The sequence below is a fragment of the Corvus moneduloides genome, chromosome 4 (assembly GCF_009650955.1).
Source record: "Corvus moneduloides isolate bCorMon1 chromosome 4, bCorMon1.pri, whole genome shotgun sequence".
Classification (NCBI taxonomy): Eukaryota; Metazoa; Chordata; class Aves; order Passeriformes; family Corvidae; genus Corvus; species Corvus moneduloides.
The window spans coordinates 54698221-54719041 of NC_045479.1; the positions used below are offsets into that span (position 1 = coordinate 54698221).

At 39.5% G+C, this 20821-nt stretch overlaps 1 protein-coding gene across 5 annotated transcripts in view; it reads left to right on the forward strand.

The window, feature by feature from the left end:
- Positions 1–20821, forward strand: part of PLXNB2 (plexin B2) — a 263743-nt gene that overhangs the window by 146603 nt on the left and 96319 nt on the right. For all 5 annotated transcript variants that reach the window (XM_032105466.1, XM_032105464.1, XM_032105469.1 and 2 more), the window contains one exon: positions 578–644. In XM_032105466.1, the coding sequence (XP_031961357.1) occupies positions 643–644 (2 nt within the window). In that variant the 5' untranslated portion in view covers positions 578–642. The remainder of the gene's footprint in view (positions 1–577; positions 645–20821) is intronic.

Genomic DNA, 20821 nt, shown 5'->3' on the forward strand with positions numbered 1-20821 from the left:
TTGAGGACAGTTGTCATCTTTACATTTATGTTGAACAATCTACATGAACTCTTTTTATCACTTTTTGGCATATACAGTGATGTTAAAAATTATCTGATGGTATTTTATCCTTCCCTAAAGGGACAGACACTATTTCTCTTCCATTCTTAAATGTTTGGTTCTGGGAGGTGCCAAGTACTGCCACTGGTCAGAGCATGTTCAAGCTCTAGCTAGAGGAGTACCAACTCATACAGTAACCCATCTGTAATGCTAGGCATTCTTTCTGGTAATACATCAGTTTAGGTCTCAGTTCTTTGGTAATTAGTTGTACATCTGTGAGCAACTGTCCATCTGATTTATTATCTGAGCAGCTATTGAAATACAGAACATTGCCCCATTTAGCTTCAGGATGGAAAGTTATGGTGTGATAAAGTTGTGTTTAAAATGTAATAAAACTGACTGTTTATAAACAAATTAAAGTTTATATTGCACTATAGATGATCTTAAATCAATATTTTTAAAGTTCATAAATTTAATGTGATTAAACATAGCTTAATGCATATGAATATATTTTTAATTGTTGCCTTCTTTTATTTAGTAAGAAGATTAAACTGTCCTGGAAAATAACTTGATTATAGTGAAGAAGACTTAGTGGAAAAGTGAATGTAAGTATTCCACAGCATGTGTCAATTACTTATGTTTACAAACCACTGACATTGGTGGTATTATAAATCATGTTAAATTGACAGCCACTTTTATTATGGTGAGAATGCAGGATCTGACCACTGTGCATATGTGTGTGAGGTATAGAATATCTGTTATATGGGTCTATAGGCTTATATGTACCTAAATGCTTTTAATGAGGCCATGTGCTATTAGTCACTTGTATGCTTAAGAACTATTCGCAGGAAAAATGATCAACTATTCGCCCTCAAAAAGATAAAACACTACTCCCATATAAATACCCACAGAGATTCTTAAATTCAGTAATGCAGACATATTTGCTATTTCTAGAGGAATTTAGTCTAACTTGGAATAATGCAGCCTGTGTATAGTATTTTTTGGTATACTTGCCCCAAAGATGTGAGATTATAGTACAAAAAAATTACACTATGGATTGGCAATTCAATTTAGAGTGAAATACAGCAGTTGCGAGTTCCAGGCTAAGTGCATCATTGCTCGCTTGAGGTCACTTTTTCAAACCTGCAGTCAACAGTTCTCTAACAATAAGAGCTTTGCTTCATTTTCTAGAACCTCTTGAAACTGTTACTTTGCTGGTGAATACCCCATTATTTTTCCTAAAGTAATTGCTTTCCTTAGCTGTATTTCATAATAATGTGAACCCTCTGTGTGCCTGCACATGTGTATTTGTATGTATATATTTTTGTATTGAAGCAAAGCTGTGTCTCTGCAAGTCATTCCCCAGGAGGTTTTGAGTGGCTCTGATGTGCAGGGCAGTGATAGTCAGGAACTTTTAGCTACCATAGATTTGTTCCAGTGTTTTTTCACATTACATTTTTCCCACGATCTCACCTTCCTTTTCCCAGAGCCTGACTGATGAGCTTGGAAGCGGTCAACTAAGCCTTTCCAAATGCTGAATAAAGTACAGAATTAATGACTTAGATGTTAAACAGAACAGTGATTATGTCTTAAATGTCTAACAAGCTGGGACAGTTGTAATTCTAGCCTTTCAGGTTTTATAAACTTGTCTTCAATAATTACTGGCTGACCAGTAGTACTGAAAACTGCAAGAACTGCATATAGCATTGCAAAGAGCTGTCTGGTTTATATAGAGTTGCCTACTGATATAGGGTTGCTTGAAATGAAGATCCTCAGATTTGACAACATTGTGCCCTAAGTTAAAGATTTACAGATTAGGCTGTGCATTGATTCTTTCCATTACTGGTATCTGGCCAAGCTTGAAACGTATGTAGGCTTATAAGGTATAAAATCAAGTGCTTAAAACCTTCTGATGTGTATTGAGCAAAACAATGAAGTTTGAAGTAATTACTGTGACCAGTCACTTTAGTTGCTTCAAGATCCTTAAAAGTACATTCCAGATGACCCTGTTCAGGCCACTGACACTTCTTGAACTATCCCATGCATGTGACGACTTTGTACATGTAAAATTTTTGTCAGTTGCTTTCACATTTTTCTCACCACTCAATCTTCAACTGATACTTCTGGGAAACTTGGGAAGAGCTATCTTTAGCTCCCATTTTTTGTGAAATAAGCAGAATATTGTTGGTTTCTTCTTTGTAGTTTTTAAGGGCCTATTGAGCATGAGAGTACCATTTGAGTGTTGGTTGAACTACAAGAGATATCTTCCCAGTTAAAATGTCATTTCATGTATGTATGTGGAAACAATTAAAAGACATGAAGTAGAGCTGTATTTCAGGAAGCTGAGTAGTATAATATTGGCAATGTGATTATTAGCTGATCCTTAAACTGACAGAGGAATAAACACATCCTGCTGCAGAGATGGATGATAACATTTTGTCCTTCATGTAAAAATAAATAAGATCTCCAGTATATGTTATTTTTCTGATATGCAAATGTAGTCTGAGCTCCTAAATGTAAACCTTCTTTTTGATCTGGTTCTTGCAGGTATCTGACATTAAAATTAGAGATTTATTCTTCTAAACATCAATAATTTTCAAAGATTAATTGGCCCCACATTGGCTGGGATTTTTGCAGTAGTACCAAATTAACAAGCTTTTGTGGAGAGAAGAAAATAATACCTTTTCACATGCACTTTTAGTTTTGTATCTCAAAAGTGGCTATGGAGATATTCTCATATACAAAGACAGCAGAATTGAAAGGCGGAATCAGAGGACCTAATGAGAGCCAAGAGGAGGAGTGGTTTTACCTGCAGTCACTCACAAACTGGAGGTAGAGCCCTGAAGCTGTGAAATCCAGCACCTCCTCTTACAATCATCCATTTTGATGTGTAGCACATCTAGAAATATTTATTAAAAGTTTCTGGTTTAGTCAAAATTGAAAATTAAATGTGAAACTTGAGCTTGAATACGTTGTAATGGTTCAGCAGGATAACTGGTAGGATTTTGGCTTTGGTTACTCATAAAGCCAGAAAGTGGAATGAACTTGCTCTTCCTCATTTTCATCCAATGAAATTCTGGACTGACTTTTCAAAGAGATGAAAGATCAGGCTGGGATGCTGGATAAATCCAGTGAAATGTTGGCTTGCTGTGTTTCTCTGCCTGATAAAGAGGTGAAAAGAATATGAGAGAGTGAGGGGTTTGTTCCTCTTAAAAAATAAGGAAAGGCTAGGAAAAACATAAAATGGACTGGTAGAGATGATGAACAGCCAATTGTGTTGAATTAGGCTGATGATACATCAAAATAATCTTGAGGCAGTGACTGCAAGGTGGAGGAAGGGGAGTGTGTACCTTGGGGAATCAGGAGCAGGCATCATCAAGTAGAGCTCAGGCAGGAGAGTGAACAGGACGAGGGGAAGAGCACTCGGCCCTGATTAGATACCAAAATTAGGTTTTCACTGCACATTTTGTAATTTGTGATCACAGGAACTAGTTCTTAGTGTAGCACTGAGTGTTTTTTCACTGTTCTCAGCAGTATTTCTTATGTAAAATGTGTGCACTGGCATCATAAATAGCCTGATTCAAACACCATTTTGAAGGGTGAGGACCACGTCATGCCATGTGCTGTCACTAAGCTCTGCTGGCTGGTAGGCAGGTTCTTCCTGGAAGGTCTATGGAGATATTTTTTAGACTCCTAGAATTATAAAATATTTTCTCAAAACCAGTGTCCATCTCAAAAATATCCACCTTTGTTTCAGGATCCAGCTGGCTATTGTAAAATTAATTATCGTTTAAGATAATTAAGAGCTTAGCTCCCGTATTGTGGATGCTGTAAATATTTCTCAGCAACATTTGGACAACGTGGTAAATAAAGCATAGAGGCACACTTGATAATAAGGAGAAAAAGAAATATTTAGGAGTTACTAGTTCATTAAGTAAGGTCTATGCTGTGCATGAAATGAGGCAGGGAAACAGGGGAAAAAGTCTTCCACTATAGAGACTATGAAGGAGTCACATAAGGAACTTTAATTCTAGATATGACAGTCAATCAGGCTTAAGTCCCCAGAATCACCTCTAAGACACATCTTTAGATCCATACGACTTAAGTTGCCAAAACAGGTAAAAATTGTTCCGTATCTTCTGTGTGCCTTGGGCAGTGGGCAAGAACATGACATTGCAAAACGGTCCCGCAGAATTTCTGCCGCTGTCACACTGAGACCGTAAAGGGCACTCAAGGGCACTACACACGGATTGCATCTGTCTTCATGCATGTGATTTCTGGCATTTCTTCCAGTACCTATATCCTATCTTTTTTTCTTTCCCTGCATCTCTGTCTTTCCTGTGTTGCCTGGCTAACTTTAAGGAGAATACTTCAGCTCCAGGAGAGATGGCAGCTCTGCACTACCAGCATGAGTAGCCTGTGACATCAGGTCAGGCTGCAACCAGAAGCAGTAACAACCACAGGAAAGCCCTGCATAATGATTTCTCCAGGGTGTGTAGAGCAGCTTATTTGGAGACTTATTTATGTTGTTGTTTTCTCACATGCTATCAAACACAATCTTTTATTTCCCTCTAATCTGGGTTTATATTCACTGGGTTATGTAAAGGCCAAATGTCTTGCCTTTGCTGCTAGATCTTTGCAATAAGAGTGCCCATGGTGAAAGTCCTGCCTTTCTCCTGCCCTTATTGAGCACAGAGTCACTAGGAGAGAGCTGGCTCCACAGGCAAGCCTTGGCTCTCCATTTTTCTCTGGCAGAAGCCCACAGGGCCACCCATCTAACAAAAGCATTGCACAGCTTCGTACATATTTCATATCACTAGCTGCAGATGAACTGTAATAGAGTTTTGTCCATGTGTTGGCACCTTTTCCTCTACAGAGAAATGAGGCCACACTTTACCAGTAGTTGCAGTACTGGAATATATGAAACATGCTATGTACTTCTCATACTTCACTTTGAGACTTGCCTTCTAAAAAAACTTGTGGGTTAGCTATAAAAATGTGGTTTATTGGCGGTTATGAGTGACCTTTCTCCCTAATGCAGTAACACTTGACTAAGTCTACAGGTTTGGCTACAAGACCCACAGGAGAGAAGATTCTTGTAACAAAACACAGCTATTTATTTAGAGGTATCCATTCATCCTCCTTGAAACACAGACCTGCATGAGTCTTCCTTTCTCATGTTTCTCTGAAATGATCTCCTGGGGAATATGTAGAAAAACAAACAGTAGATTTTTTTACCATTTTAGGAGAGGGATGGAGACAAATTCAGCTTCAAAATACTTGGTATTTTAAATGCAAAATGGTCCTTCCTTAATTAATACTTGGCAAAGCATTTTAAAGATCAAAGTGTCAATATTAGCTAATTCTCATGACACGCCTGTCAGGTAAGTAAAAATTATATCCATTTATAGCCCAGGCAGCTAAATACTGTCTAACATCAGCATTTTCACAGTTGCTACCTAGTTAATTTACTGAAATAAGTAGTCTAATTCTCAAAGGTTCTTCATATTCTTAGTTGTCCTAAATTATACTTAGTACTCCAGAGTACTCACTCTTTTGAAACTGAGTGCAAGTATTTTGGTGCAGAAACATGGGTATGTATGGCAGCAGAACCTGAGGCATCAATACTTAAAAGACTTTTTCCAAACTTAAGCAGCCCTAAAAAGCCTAGAGCTGGAACCTGCATACTGTCAATTCCCAGGGTGGGCTCAGGCCCTTGCACTGCCCAGCTCTCATACCTTGAGGCAGAGTTGTTTCTCAGTAGAGCTGGAAAAAGTATGAGGTATAGATAGTCTTGAGAGGACCAGTCTTAAGAGATTTTTTTTTTTTTTTTTTTTTTTGCAGGGAGTTGTGTACAGAAGGAGTTTTTAGAGAGGGAGAGGGTGCTTGAAGTGGAAAGAAAAATGGTGTGTGATAGAAATTAATTCTCCTACCTCCTGCTGTTGCTTCCATTAGAGATGCAGGTTATCTTGTTATTTCTGTCATGTCTCTCTCTCCTTTTGTTATAGCATCAGCAGAGTGGTATAATTGGGTTGGAGGACAAATTTTTTGCTGCTCTATTGAGCAATGACTGAAAGGGAGAGGAGATTTTGAACAAGTGCTGTCTCTCCTTCAGTGTGCAATGCAACTTGTTTCCAAATGGTGTTTTAGTTGGAGTGGTGGTGATTGTCAAGTGCCTTGCTTTGTCTGTGGAAACAGTTTTTGTAACCTGTTTGCTCCATTCGGTGTGGCAATGCCCAGTCCTGAATACAGCACAAAACTTAAGGATGGCGTCACTCCATCCCAGTCTGTTCTCCCTCTTGCAGGAGCAGGTGGGAATGCACAAAACCCTAGCCAAAGGCTGTCGATGAGTTGGCACTTAAAGGAGGGAAAAGGCTAGGCTACAGAAAGGGGTCTCAAGGCATTGAACAGTCTGGAGCAGGCGTGCATGGCTGAATTAGGAGTTGGAATTGTTTGGCTTTCAAATTCAGAGGACTTGTTTGCTGTCTTGGACCTGCTCAAAGTGAGTAAATGCTACTGCTAGTAACAAAGCCTGATAGAGGAGGAGTGAAGGATTAAAACCACAAAATGATGACTCACCCTCCCCTCTCCCCCTTTCCCAGTTTCAGTCCCCACTAAACCACTTTACCTCACCAAAGCCCTGGTGGCATTTTGCTTATAAATAATCATGTGTTTGAAATGTTATAATGTGTAGGCAGGGATTAAAAGGATATGTGATGCTACAGCATTAAAACAGTGCAAACCTCTGCAAGGGAATTGTGAAGGAAAATTATTTTTGGCAAGGGCTGCTGCATCCTGGGGAGATCAAGAGAAGGCACAAAGCAGTTTACCCAAGTCTGGAAAAACCAAGTAGAAAAGCTGGGTGAAATAAAATAGGGCTTCACATCAGTTCTTTGTCATATTAAAGCAAAATCTGAAGTTTTGGGGGGATGCAAAGAGGATATTAATTGAAAAATTTCTGTTCAAGGTACCAGCCTAAACTGTTGTCCTTTTCTTACTGTAAAGGCTGGTGAATACAACTGTGTGGTTATCATCCACACTGTAACACGTTTCTTCCTTCTCCTAATGTGCGATGGGAATGGGAGGTAACATGTAACACTCTCAAAACAGTGTGTCAGCCCATAGCATTTTACAGAATAAGTAGGTTGGGTTGTCCATTTGTGTTATTATTTATACTCTCAAAGTGAAAATATTGGCATCGAGTTTCTTGTTGTGTCTGGCAACAAAAATTGAGAACTGTCCCTGCTTAGAGAAGGAAATGCATTACAGACTTTGAGGGAACTGTTGCACATCAGTTTTCAGCATTGACTTTAGCACTGATTGTGCAGCTTGAGTATCATTTTTAGTGTCATTCTCAGATGCTGCATTGGCTTTGTCTCCAAAAACTTTTGATTCCTGGATAAAGTAAGCCCTTTTATGGGACTGCTGACGTTGAGTAGGTGAAATCAGCTTCCTCACCTCACTTCTTAATTTCAGGCGAGTTATCAATACCAGTGTGAACAATACCAGTGTGAACAGGCACAGGTAAGGGCACTGTCCTGCTACGCTTCTTGCTGATGATCTTGCTGCTGTTTGCTTGTCTGTACGGGGGAAGCCTCTGAATGCTATGCCTGTAGCAACTGTGCAGTTACTAATAAACAAACAGATTTTAGGAGGCCCCATTCATTTAATGTCTAATTAATTTTTGAGACACACTCTGAGCCTATAGAACCCAGGGAGGAGGGCTTTGAGGGGAACTACTTGGGGGAGGTAGGATAGTGCCACTCCTTCACCTCAGCTGCATTATGTCTCGCAGGCTGGAGCAGCAGCCCCTGCAGCTCTCAGCTCCATACACAGGGCTTTTCACTCTTCCACCTGGCTTTCACCCCTCCACCCAGCCTTCAGACCAGGGCTTCTGCAAAAATGCATTTGAAATCTTCATGCTGCTGCTCCCCCTGGGTTTGGTGCCAGGGCAGCCTAGCTGCAGGTGTGTTACTGGTCTCCTCATCGTACAGAACTTCTGCTCCATTCCTGCAGTGCATCCTCTCACTTTGTCATAGCAAAGATGTTTAAGCAGTTGTTTTAGGTAAACTGGTCTGTCACTTTGCTAAATGAAAATGATTTGATTAATGCACTGTTTTATATAGAATACACCATCTCCACTGCTTTTAACCTTTGTTTCTACTTTTGTGCTAGCAAACATGAAAAAGTGCCCCATGCATTCAGGATGTTACTTTTTAATGCTAAATTTTTAATTTATGTGAAATTTATTTATAAGTCTAGTTTGTTTTGTTTTTCTCCCTCCTTTATTGCATTTAAACATATTACCTGAATCTTCATAATAATCTTCACTTCAATTAATCTTACATTTAATGTTACATTTAATTAAGGGATTTAAGAAGGATAAAAGTAACAATTAAATACTTGCTTGCCTAATAATTTTTAGGGCTAAATTCAAGGCAAGCCTCAACCATATTTGATTCAACTAATGTAGTGCAAAAACATTGTGTTTAAAAACAGCCATTCCTTTGGACAGCTAGATAATATTCTGGTGTACTGTTACTGCAGCACTCAATTTGATCAAGCACAATGTCATGAAATAATGTCAAGATGTAAAAATATCTACATTTAGGTAGGAAATTTCCCATTGTCAGTCAGTAAGCCAATGACTTTGTAAACAAAAGTCTTGTTTATCTTTGCTGGTTTTGTTTAAAATTGCATGACTTTAATTTGTTACTAGTTAACTGAATCGTATCAAATTACATTTCCTGGGAACTTAGAACTTTGCGAAACACTGCAACTCTTGTTTGTACACAGACAGTGTTTCCTTTAAAATGCGTCTGGAAATTTCCAGACGTTGAATGGATGTCCCATGGTTTTTAAGAAGCGTGGGTTTTAGTGCTTGAGGTTTGGGGGATTTTTCTTTTCTTTCTTTTTTTATTTTTTTCTTTTTATCTTTCCTTTTTTGTTGTTTTTATCCTTGAGGTTGCCAGGTCACAGTTTTGGCCTTGGCATCCTCTGCATCAGTTTACACCCAAAAGGCATAGGCTATTGGCCATTTGGCTCTTCAGGGTACTTAGAGAAGAAAAATGGGTCACAATACCTTTTCCATTGTAACGAGTAGAAACACAGAAACAGAGTACAGCTGATTTCACAGGTGGTGGAGCAGATTCCTCAAGTCCTCCTGCACTTTTTACAGCCAACATCTTTAGAAAACATGAGCTATATTATTCTTTACAGAAGACTCTGGGAAAGTTTGGTCCCTGTTCTGCAGCGGCATTGGTTGCCAGTGCATCATCAGAAAAATCCAGAAATTGAATGACTGTAGAGAGCTCTTCTTGGTTGCAAAGCCAAAAGGATCCTGTTCTAAGTCTGGGATGGTTCTAGGAGAGCAATGTGGTCAACTGAGCAGATTCATTGCATTGCTAGGCTTTTCACACCCTTGCGTGAATCGGGCCATCCATCCATATGTGAATTCTTTGGTCGATTGCCTTGAAAGATATATTGGATAGCATTTGTTTATAGTGGTCCAATCTGCAGGATATAGATTTTATCTGGGTTGTAAATATTTGTGGTGCTACCCTGAGTTTGCTTTGCAGGATGTGTATGCTTCCTTCTTGAGCTGCCCCACATGGGAATGTTCTACCTGTTTGCATGATTACAGATTTTGCCTAAAGGAGCATTATGCAAAGAAGTTATCTCTCCTAAGGGAGGTATATGTGAGCAAAACTTTTACAGCTCAGGGACAAGCTATGCTGAGAGAAATTGTTCTTTGAAAATATGTCTTTGAAGTATATATAGGACCAGAAGGAAAAAAACAAGGAAATTATGTACGTGGGGAATGGAAACAAAAAAAAAAATATATAAAAGAAAATGTTACAAATATATATATTTTGTACAACTTGAGCAAAATTGAATGTACTAACATTATTGTAAATAAGTGAGGTACCCTGAAAATAGTAATCTTATACAAAAGTAGCTGTTTATTCTCATGAAAGAAGAATGAGCAGAGATAACATCTTCTCCCAGCAAGCCTGTCTGTTGTCTTTGACAAGGTGACAGGGAGCATTTTTTTCTCCAACTGCGGTAAACCTACTAAAGGTTTTTTACTTAAATTGTGTCAGGATGTGTTTATACACACACCCACTTTCTTAGGTACCAGTCCACCCTGGTACTGCTGTCAGTGCTGTAAGTATGGCTGCAACCAAAACTCAAGCCTAAGCAAGAGCTGAAAACTAAACTCACCAGAAGTTGAAAAATGGGTAGTTCCTGCTAGAACAGCTCCATGAGTGTCTTCTCACCGTCTTTTGCATGGCACTACTAGCCCAAAGCAGAGATTTACCTTTCAGAGCAAGGGATTTACTGTGTTTACAGGTGACATAGATTCTCTTCAGTGATGAACTAGATATCAACTGTTCTGCTCAGATGTTAGGCAAAGTTTAACATTGACCCAAGATTTTTCTTTGGAATAAATGGCAGGACAAGCTGTGGCGAGAGGGGCAAGCTGCTTACTTTCATATTCACTAGATAAACTGAAACTCTGACCTTGTGGGACAGTAGAGAAAAAAGAAGGTTTCCCAAATGAGGTGTTCAGCATGGTATGATCTTCCTTATGCATCTGTTAAGCAGCTGACAGGAGCCTGCCTTGTGACTTCGATTGCTGACTAGCAGGGGAGAGGAAAGGCAAGAAGGGGGGAAGGAGAGGGCACATCCAATGTTTTGCAACACATGATTTTGAGGCAAGCATCTCTGCAGTGCTACTTCTTGTCTTGCTCTGCCAACTCCTTTACTGAGGTTGAACTGCATTTATCATCTTTGGCATTAATCTAATACATCTAAAATTCTTGGGCAAGGTAAATATTTGACAGCCCCTGTATGCCTAATTTGTCCCCATGCTTTAAAGATTTTCAGTATCCTTGTAAAATATTGTCCTGCAAATAGTGGGTGGTAGAGTGCATGCTGTTACAGTAAGTAAAGTAGAGCTTTTTAAGTAAATTCCCTAAGCGGATGCACATTATAGCATACAACTATGTTTTCTGGAGTGGTTGGAATTCCATTCACCAGCCCTGGAAAAGGCATAAGCACCTAAGAGATGGAAATTAGTACAAATTGATCTCATAAGAGCAAATTTTATTTAAATTCTTGTCTGTCAGTGAGTGATCTTGATTTTGTTAACAAGAAGTTTGCTTTCATTATGAGTAAAATATGCAGTATAATATCTAAATAAAGAGTATGTTAAGCTGTTAAAAGCTGGTTCCACAAATAATCAGAGATTTTCCAGCTTTTGCTTTAATTTGGAGTCTGTTTGTCAGTCTTCATCTTTATTTGTGGTAAATAAAACCTCTTCCCTGAAGGGATCAAGGTAAGAGCCATAGTATTATGTCTACTGCAATCAGCGATTTTGTAGGGATCTTGTTAAAGTTCAAGTTCTTTCCCTGCAATTGAGCAGAAATACTAATGTATGCTGGAAATGAATGCTTGATCCACTGTTAAAGGGGATCAAGAAAGCTTAAAATACAGGGAAGCTGCTCAAGACAAGTTTCAGCACCCTTTGGAAGAGGAGCCAAAGATAAACTGATAAATACCAAAGGTTGTAGCTGGGCCTTTCCCTCAGCCCTTTCTCCAGTCAACAGTTGTTGGACCTGTAGTTGTTTGAAAACCAGGGAGGTTATAGCCTGGGAAAGCGCAGAGAATTCACTCAGTGAGGGGATAGGAAAGAAAAACTAACCAAGGGACCCAAGGGATACAAGTGAGGACAGACACGTATATTGAGTAAACAATTGTGCATCATACAAATGGATACTTGGGTAGTTTATGCTGCACAACCCTTTCTAGGTCCACTGTCAACAGGATTGTGAGAACCTGAGTATGCTGAAGAAACCAAAACTCCATGAACATCCTGTCACCATGTCCCCCTTCCACAGTGATGAACATTAGGCATTAGTACAAAGGCAGCAGGTCAAGTGCTGCCCACAGTCATAAGCAACAGACTGCACACTGGATTTTGTGAGAGGGGATGGAGCAAAGCTCTGAAGTGCTTAGTGCTGTACCAGCCCAGAAAGCTTTTGTGGAAACTAAAGCAGATCTGACTGAAAAGCTCTGTGCTTATTCAGGAGGAGGCAGCTTTTCACAATGTGATTAAGTATTCCATGATCTAATAGATGATGGTGTGGAGAGGATGAACAACATCCATTGTAACAGTAGTAAGAAACCCAGATAAGAACAAAAAGAATATAATTTTGGGAGAAGAAACTGCCATACACAAGTGGCTGAGCATCAAACTATGTTGGATTAACTAATCTCCAAACTCATTTAGGCACAAAAGGGTCAGGTGAAATCTGATAATAAGCTCTGACTGAAACATGCTACCTTAATGGCAAATCGTATTGATTCTCATTTAGTATCTTTTCTGGACTGTGACATATCTGACATGGCCCAGATTTTTAATTTTGGTATCTCTTCTTGATGGTTTATGTGTATGGCCACTATAACATAGGACTTTTGTAAGGTAGGAGTGAAAGACCATACAACAGCTATAGATCAAGCTCATACATCACTTGACATGAGTGTTGCTTTCATGTTTGCACAAATGTAATTTCCTTTTGTTGAAAGTGCAAGTAGAACTTGCCATAAGGACCAACAGATGATGTAAAGTAATTGGCAAAAAAATAAATTGCTCCAATACTTAGGAACTGTTGTATTAACTCTTTCCATAAAATAGGGAAATAAAATGTTCTAAAAAGTAAATGTCGCATTCTGGTTATGTAGTGATCTGTTGCTGGTCTACAGTGCTACATTATTAAAGTCATCTGTCTCTTTTTATCTGCTTAGTTATTCCTTTTCCTCTGTCCTGACTGTAAGAATATTAATTTTTACGTAGTACCAAGGTTGAGGATTTACCCTGTGCCAAATAGTGATCCATACGCAGAGACTGGGTTAGGAATTCTTGGGTTTGTTCCATAGTTATTGGTTTAGAGTTGGGGCTATGAAGACTGGACTTCTTTCCTAAAGACTGCTCAGTTCTAATAACTCTTTTTCTGAAACCTTCCCTATGAAAGTATGTTCATGTGCTAATTACACATAATTTCCCTGTTGCTTTTGCTTGGGTGTCATTTCTTTGTCCTGCTTTGGTTCCCTCTGAATTTTGAGCTGAGCTCTCAGGGGATAAGCGTACTGGAGATCACCATGGTAACACTCTGAGAATGCACACTGCAGGCGCCAGGATTTGCTGCTGTATCCCTGTGAGAGCTCTGATGATCTGTGGACTTGCAGTCTTACTCAGGAGTGAGAGGGAAGGAGTCAGTGTCTGAGAGCTGATTGTACAGTGCCTATTAAAAATGTTTCTTATGTAAATTGAGGAACTCTGGACATTGTTTGCTGATGTACAGCACTAACATCCAGCATTTTCATAGCCTACTGCTGAGACTTCCCTTAGCAGACTGTAAAACCCTCTCTTTTTATTCCACTTAATTCTCATATTAGGCTCTGAGGTCTTAGCTCTCCACATTTTCAGTCAGGACTAATGTGGGAGCCATTGCAAAGGCAAAGTTGTTATCCTGATAAAAGCTTAAAGATGGTTGTTTTGATAAACATGTCATAAATATTATAATGCAGAGTTTGAAAGAGGAGAGAGCTCATATCTCTGCTGTTCCCAAATCCTCTTTCAGGAAAAAACAAACATTCAAGGAAGAATTATTTTATAGATTAGTATTTCATGGCAGTGGTTAGGAAAGAATGGCTTCTCTCCAGCAGCAGGAAATAACTGGATAGAAGTGTACTGCCTTCCAAGACAAGAATTAGAGGCTGTAGGTTGTATTCTGACAGTGTAAGTGTGACATTGGAGTTATGTTTTGTATTACTGGAGTAAGAAGTGTGCCATATCCCAGTGCCTGGAGGTTTTCTTTGTTGGGTTTACTTTTTTTTTTGGAGTACATGTCAGCCCAGCTGCCATAAGACTAGACCACCAGAAGGATGTGGCTTGTAATGCTCAGTGACCAAATCAGGTGTGATCAGCAGCCTTGAATAAGGTGCCTACCTTTCAAGTTATTGCATGCGGAGTACTAAGCCCATGAGAGCAAAGATTCATGAGCGAGCAGGATGCAGAGCAGGGATACCCAAAACGGTTGGCAAAGAATATTTAGGAGAAAAATGTACTTAAAACCTTCCTTTCTAGGGTTTTTTCCAGGCCCCATTTGTGGCTGCATAGAAGTCAATACCCATGTTAAACTGAGGGGAGCTCAGATAACCACTCCGAAAATGGGTTACACATTTTGCATTCATCACTGGGAAAAATGCACAAGGTGGTCCTGTGCCAGGAGCCCAGATCACTCAAGCAACTCAGTGCCCTAGAAGTCAGGTTTCCTTCAATCTGCTCCTATAAATGTAGAAGTGTTTCTTTTACAGCTCTAAATCAAAAAGCTCCACTTCAGGCAAAGACATGTGGTAGCAAAGCATCAGAGATGGGTGCAGATGCATTTAACAGCCTGAATTGAGATTTCCCGATTCCTAAAACAAATGTTCCCATGACAGAACTGCAGTGCAAACACCACAGCATTATCCACATGCTCCCATGCTCCACTCCCACCAGACAAGGGCGTGTGTTTCTTTTTAATGTAGGTGGCTCTGGCATCTAAGTGCAGAGATCCCCACTGCTGTGTTCAAGCACTTGAAATCTGGATTGCGTTTCTACTGGAGATAAGTATAATAATGTTTAGTCTGTGCTCCCCAGACAGGCTTGAGTTTGAGAAAAAGAGCAGAGCTGCTGAGTGCTGACAAGGTGAAAGTAGTTCAACTTCTGTGAAATCCAGATTTTTGGGGAATTTGGAGGGAAACAAAAGAGGAAACTAAGAGTATACATAGTCAGAAGCTATGAGAATGACACTCTGGTATGAAAAATAAACCTTAGGAGTGCTACTTTAATTTTTTGTCATTATAGGGCTAAGAATGGCTATTTTCAACATGTAACTCTTAACATTAATTTGGCCAGTTTCTTTCTAAGGAAAATTAATTAAATAAACTCTGAAAGAATAAGTAATATTTTAAGTGATTCCATATATTTTAATCCACTTATAGAGAGTAGAGAGGTATTGAAACATTCCTGAAAATGCTGACAGAGTCCAGCAGTCTTTAAGACTGACTAAAGAGAAAGTTCAAGGCTTATTTTAATTTCCTGAATGTCTATTTAAATTTAATATTTTTAAAACAGGACTGAAAAGCATATTTGTGCATTTTGGAAGAATCACATTCCCAAGATTTCATCAAGATAAGACTTTTTAAAACTTAATATTAAAAAAAAGTACTTACTGGGGATCATGTGTTTCTAAGCAACCCCTGAACACGAACTGCAGTTTACAGGGATGATAGAAGTAAAAAAATCTTGTACCTGAGCCCTATTTTTAACTGTAACTCTAAGAGGAAAATGTGGAGATTATGTGGGTCACCACTCTGCCAGAATATTTAATGTAAACAGGATAAAACAACTGGGAGCTCATGAAATCTCAGTATGAACAAAGTTTTAATAAATGCTGACTTCCTACCACAACTTCTAGCATCAGCATTAATTGAATCCAGTGTACTTATCTTCCTTTGCCATTCTCACTAAAATTAGATTGCTTACAGTTTTGCACAAGCTAATGGCACAGTTATTTACTGCTTACCTCTACTAGGCAGAAAAAAAGCTAGTAGAAAACCAGCGGGCTCCTTTCATGTCTAAAACACAATGCTTAGAATAATGGTGAGACTATTGATACTTTAAACTTTCTCGTACATGAGAAAGTGAGAGGTTTAGCTCAGAGAAGCTTCTGATTCCTTTCCCGTGCTATGTATAGCTCCCTCGACATGTGCAATACTTGATTCTGCCAGTTCCTGAGGGCAGAGAAAGGAGGTCAAAAAGATCTTCAGAACCTTTCCCAGAAAACCATTTTTTGGTGCTAACCAAGATTAATACCCAGTATTGCCTGTTGCAAGTCTGTTTGTTCCTAAAAATGTAAATGTCTTATCCTTGAGGTTCTTGCACTAACTCGTTGACTTTGATGTGGAAAAGCAATTTCTGCCATGCATAAAATTTTATTGGGAAAAATACATTTTACTGCTCATATTGTATAAGAATTCTTCAATTCAGCCCTATTTCACTACCTCAGCCCTGTTGTTTCTAATGATGCTTTCACCTAGAAAATCCAGGCCTTGAAGAGAATGATGCAGTAGACAACACTTTTAATCAGTATAGGAAATATGAAACAGCAGGGAATTAATTTCCAGCTGTGCAAACAAGAAAAAAAAGAAAGGAAAAATGAAAGCTGGTAGTTTTTTTAATTTCTTTCTCCTTAGATTGGTCTTACACATGGGGCTTTCATGGTGCCACAGTTTCATACTTATCAAAAATTGTTTCCTAATTCTGCTCCGTTTCTGCAATAGTATAAAATGTTGAGCTCCATGCAGGCAGTCAATTTTCAAGATCCCATGTGGACAACAGAAGCCAATGTGCTGTTAGTAATCTGCTAAAAGGGTAATTTTTGTCTTGTATCAATGTTTAATTGCATGGAATCTCAAATCTTAATGGTGCCTACATGGCTTAAATACCATTCACGTTGAGGTGTGCCAATGGACATGGAAAGGCCACTCCATTGAATGGAAAGCTAGCTTCTCTATAATTAGTCCAGATCATTCTTAGTAGGGGAAAAAGAATTTTACCAAAATCATTTCATGAGTCAGAACTGGATGTTTTCTTGTGGTAGCTGTTCATTTATACTGGGGTGTTATTAAATAGCACATAAATGAAGTTGGGGGTTGGGGGGGGGGAGAAGGCTTGTGCTGAGGGGTGTTTCAAAAGGGACAAGGGGTGTGGCATTTGCCTGTCAGTCATGAGCAAGTTGGATTTGCCTGCATGTCGACCTTGGGCTGCGTCTGTCTGTGTTCTGGATCCCACTTGGGTCCTTGGGTCTTATCACAAAATAAATATAGTGCTTTTCTGAAGGTGCATAGCCCAGGGACAGAGCGAAGGCCAGCACCCAGCTGAAACCAGGGCTGCAGGAGCTTCCAGCTTTGCTTTGACTTTTTTTTTCCACAGTATAGGGTACAAAGATGAAAAATCTTACATATTTGTGTTCAGTGTACAAGGAAGAAGGTCATTAGAGGAGGCAGGGAGAGTTAAACCCTTGGAGGCAACTGGGAGACTGAAAGCATAAGGTCAGTGGGTGGTTTTTTGAATGGCCAGGGGTGGGAAAGACAGATGGAGCATCTGTGCTCTGGGTCAGGGAGGCAGTTGCAAACAAGGAAACAGCATTCAAAATGCAGCTTACCTGGAGTTCTGTGTCCAGCTCTGGGGTCTCCAGTACAGAAAGACATGGACCCATTAGAACAGGTTCAGAGGAGGGCCACAGAAATGGTCAGAGGACTAGAACACCTCTGCTGAAAAGACAGGCTGATAAAGTTGGAACTGTTCAGCCTGAAGGAGAGAAGGCTTCAGGGCCATCTCACAGCAGCCTTCCAGTATATAAAGAAGGGTCATATGAAAGGCAGAGAAAGACATTTTACCACAGCCTGTAGTGGTAAAACAGTAGGGGAAACAGTTTTAAATTGAAAGAAGGTAGGTTTAGATTGGATATATGAAAAAGAAATCTTTTTCTGAGAGTGGTGAGACTGGAACAGATTGCCCAGAGAAGCTGTGGGTGCTCCATCCCTGGAAGTGTCCTAGACCATGTTGAGTGAGGCTTTGAGCAGCATGGTCTATTGGATGATGTCTCTACCCATGTCTACTCCTGCCTCCATGGCAGGAGGGATGGACTAGGTGGTCTTTGAAGGTTCCTTGCAACCCAGACCATTCAATGGTTTCATAAAGCTGGCATCCTGTCCAAAATAAAAAGCATTAGAAGAGATTTTTAGCACTGGAAGGTTTAATATAAAAGTTTCAAAGCAATTAGGCAGGCTTTAAAAGGCTTTTGAAGAATGACTTACCAGAGTAGGCTAAACTAATACTCAGACCCTTTCAGACATGCCAGGAACAAAAAACTCAGTGTAGGGCCAACTGGTGGCTGGGATTTGAAAGGGTGCTCAGATAGGATGAGGGCCTTACAAACATTTCATTCATTCTTGCTGCATCCTGTTCTCTCTGGAAGAGGTCAGGGATTTTTTGCAGTGAAGTCCTTTGGGTGGCTGGGATAGGGAAGGCCTGGCACAGGCTCACTTGAGAACCTCAGTAGGAAATGACCATGTGATAGATCTTGTGTTTATACAGAAAAAAGGTTAGTTAAATACACAAAAAGAAATGTCTGTAAGTATCCAGCATTGCACAGAAGAGTCAAGACCTTTTTCTTCTCTCTGCTGTTCACTGGGCTCTGTCATCAAGGCTTTACCATGCAGGAATATAGTTTTTCTAGTAATCATCATGGACCAATTAAGGAGTGACTTATTTCTAAGTTATCATGCTGTTATTCACTGTCTTCTTTCTTCTTACTCCATCTTCCATTAAAAAACTAGAAGCCCTGACAAATAACTTAGGGATAGTGAAAAACTGAAATCCTTCCATAAAAAATGATATTTGACAATTCCCCAGGATGAAAAAAAGTTGTGAAAGTAGCACAGTCCTGATTCCTTACTTACCTATTTGTTGTTAAATAAATAGGGTCCAGCTAAGATATAGACAATTAGGCATAGAAAGGAGCAGGTTAGAAAGCTATTTCTTTCCCGGCATCTTTCTGAAAGAAGCAGTCTTGCCCAAAACCTCACAAATGTCACCTGCTGTGGTATGAGGGGAGCACCATACATTTGGTTGTTTCATAGCTGGATGTAGTACAGTCCAAAGCTCTTGAAAGCTTCCAGTCATTAAATTTGCTAAACAATATAAACCTTTTTTTAACAAATGGTACTCCTGCTTCAGTTAGCCAGCCAGCATCTAACCCTAATAATTGCCTTCTGCCTATCTAAATTGCTCTGTTTATTTAATTGAACAAGGTCACATGTCAAAAGATGCATTGGATAAGGTTGGTGGTGCTAGGACAAAATAGGTATTATGTCACCCAACTCATTCAGCGCCAATCATAGTGATTCTGTGCAAATCACTCTGAAGCTGGCAAAGGACTTCATAAATCAAATAGCAGTTCCAGTAAGTTGAAATAAAGCATTTTTAATAAATGTGCTGATCCCTGTCAGGCTCCCTAGAACACTGTGGGAATTTTATATGAATATTGTTCTAGGACTCCAGAATGTATAAGAGAGTCCTGACTTGTACTAGAAATGAAGTTTCTCCATATGCATCTTCAACAGGTTTATGTCCATCCCATATGGATGCAGTGACGGAGGGGGTAAAGGACCATTGATTCATCTAGACAAAGGAGGTTGGCTCTTTCAAGTAGAGGTTTTTTTTCCTGTCACACTTCTGCTTAGAGGCTAATACAAACCTTAATGAAATGTTACTTTTTTGTCATCCACAAGATACCCTGTGCACTTCCTCAAGCTCTGTGAACTGTGCTTGCTGTGCAAAAGGGACCAGGCTGCAGATGCTGGATTGAGACCTTGGTGTTTCTGATGGCTGGTACAGTGAAATCAGCTGTCTAGCACAAAGTGTGATAAACTGCTTTGTCAGTGGCCCTAGACTGGAAGGAAATGAGAAAGACATTACAAGTTGAGGAACCTTGTCAAATAAGCAAACAGCAGTCTTGCTGAGCAGCTGTTTTTGAGGGGGTAGATGTTTGTTTAGTCACCTAACGGAGACTGGTGTGTTTTTTTCCAGGTGTATTCAGATGGAGTGGTGGCCTCTGAAATCAGTGGTGTAGTTGTTTTGCTTGTTTATTTTTTTTCTTTTGTGTGTGGAGGTAGGATCCGTCCCCCTCCCCTAGCTCTTCCTTTGGCAGTGAGCATGCTGTACATACTTGTGAGGCTGAGCACAGTGACCTTCCTTTGCTCTTTGAATTACACCTCCTCAGTTTGAATACTTACAGTCCTTTAATATTAAACCACTGCATCTCTTGCTGAAGGCACTGTACAGTGCAAGTAGGGACAGATTAAATTCTTTGCCAGAAAGTGAGAGGGACTTCATAAATGTCTGGAGTATTTGAATCCCACCAGTGTTACTATCTTTAGCATCAGAGGTCAATTATTTCAAAGAAGTAACAAATGCACCCAACACAGGCAATTCTTTTCCCCATCCAACTTTGTAGACAGTTTGCCTATATCTCTGTCTTCTGGGTGGTTGTACCAGGCTGTGGGATGCCCCAGAGGTTGGGACAGTTCCTCTAGAGAGCTAAAGAGTAAATTGCTTACACTTACCATGTTTTCATTTTATTATTTTCTGCAAATCTTTGAGCACTTTTAATGCTTTTACTTTTCAAAGGCTTGTCAGAATTCCCAAGTTGGTTTAATGTTACTGAATGATTATATCAATTTAACTGAATACTGTTGTTTGACATAAGCTTAACTATGTCTAAATAAATATTTATATTCAGTCTAAACAAATCTAAAGGTTAAGTATTGGCTTTAAAGTATTTAAGTGCCTTATTTCAAAACCTCATTTAAAAACCAAATGAGTCAAATAAGTTTAGGTAATGTTGAAACTTCAGCAAGCATGCTCATCTAATTGTACTTTTACAGACTGCTACACATCATACCACAGGAAAATAATGCAAATCAATGAATGTTGAGGCAAAGGAATGTTAGGGTTTTGGGTTTTTCTAGAGGTGGTAGTTCAGTGCTTTCATAAAATCAGTGGGTGAAACTGTTTAAGAATTTCTTGTCATTTTTTGGTGACAGAAGGTGCTTTCAAACATCAAGTTAGCAGGATGAGTAGGGTGGCTGGCCGTATGCTGGGAAA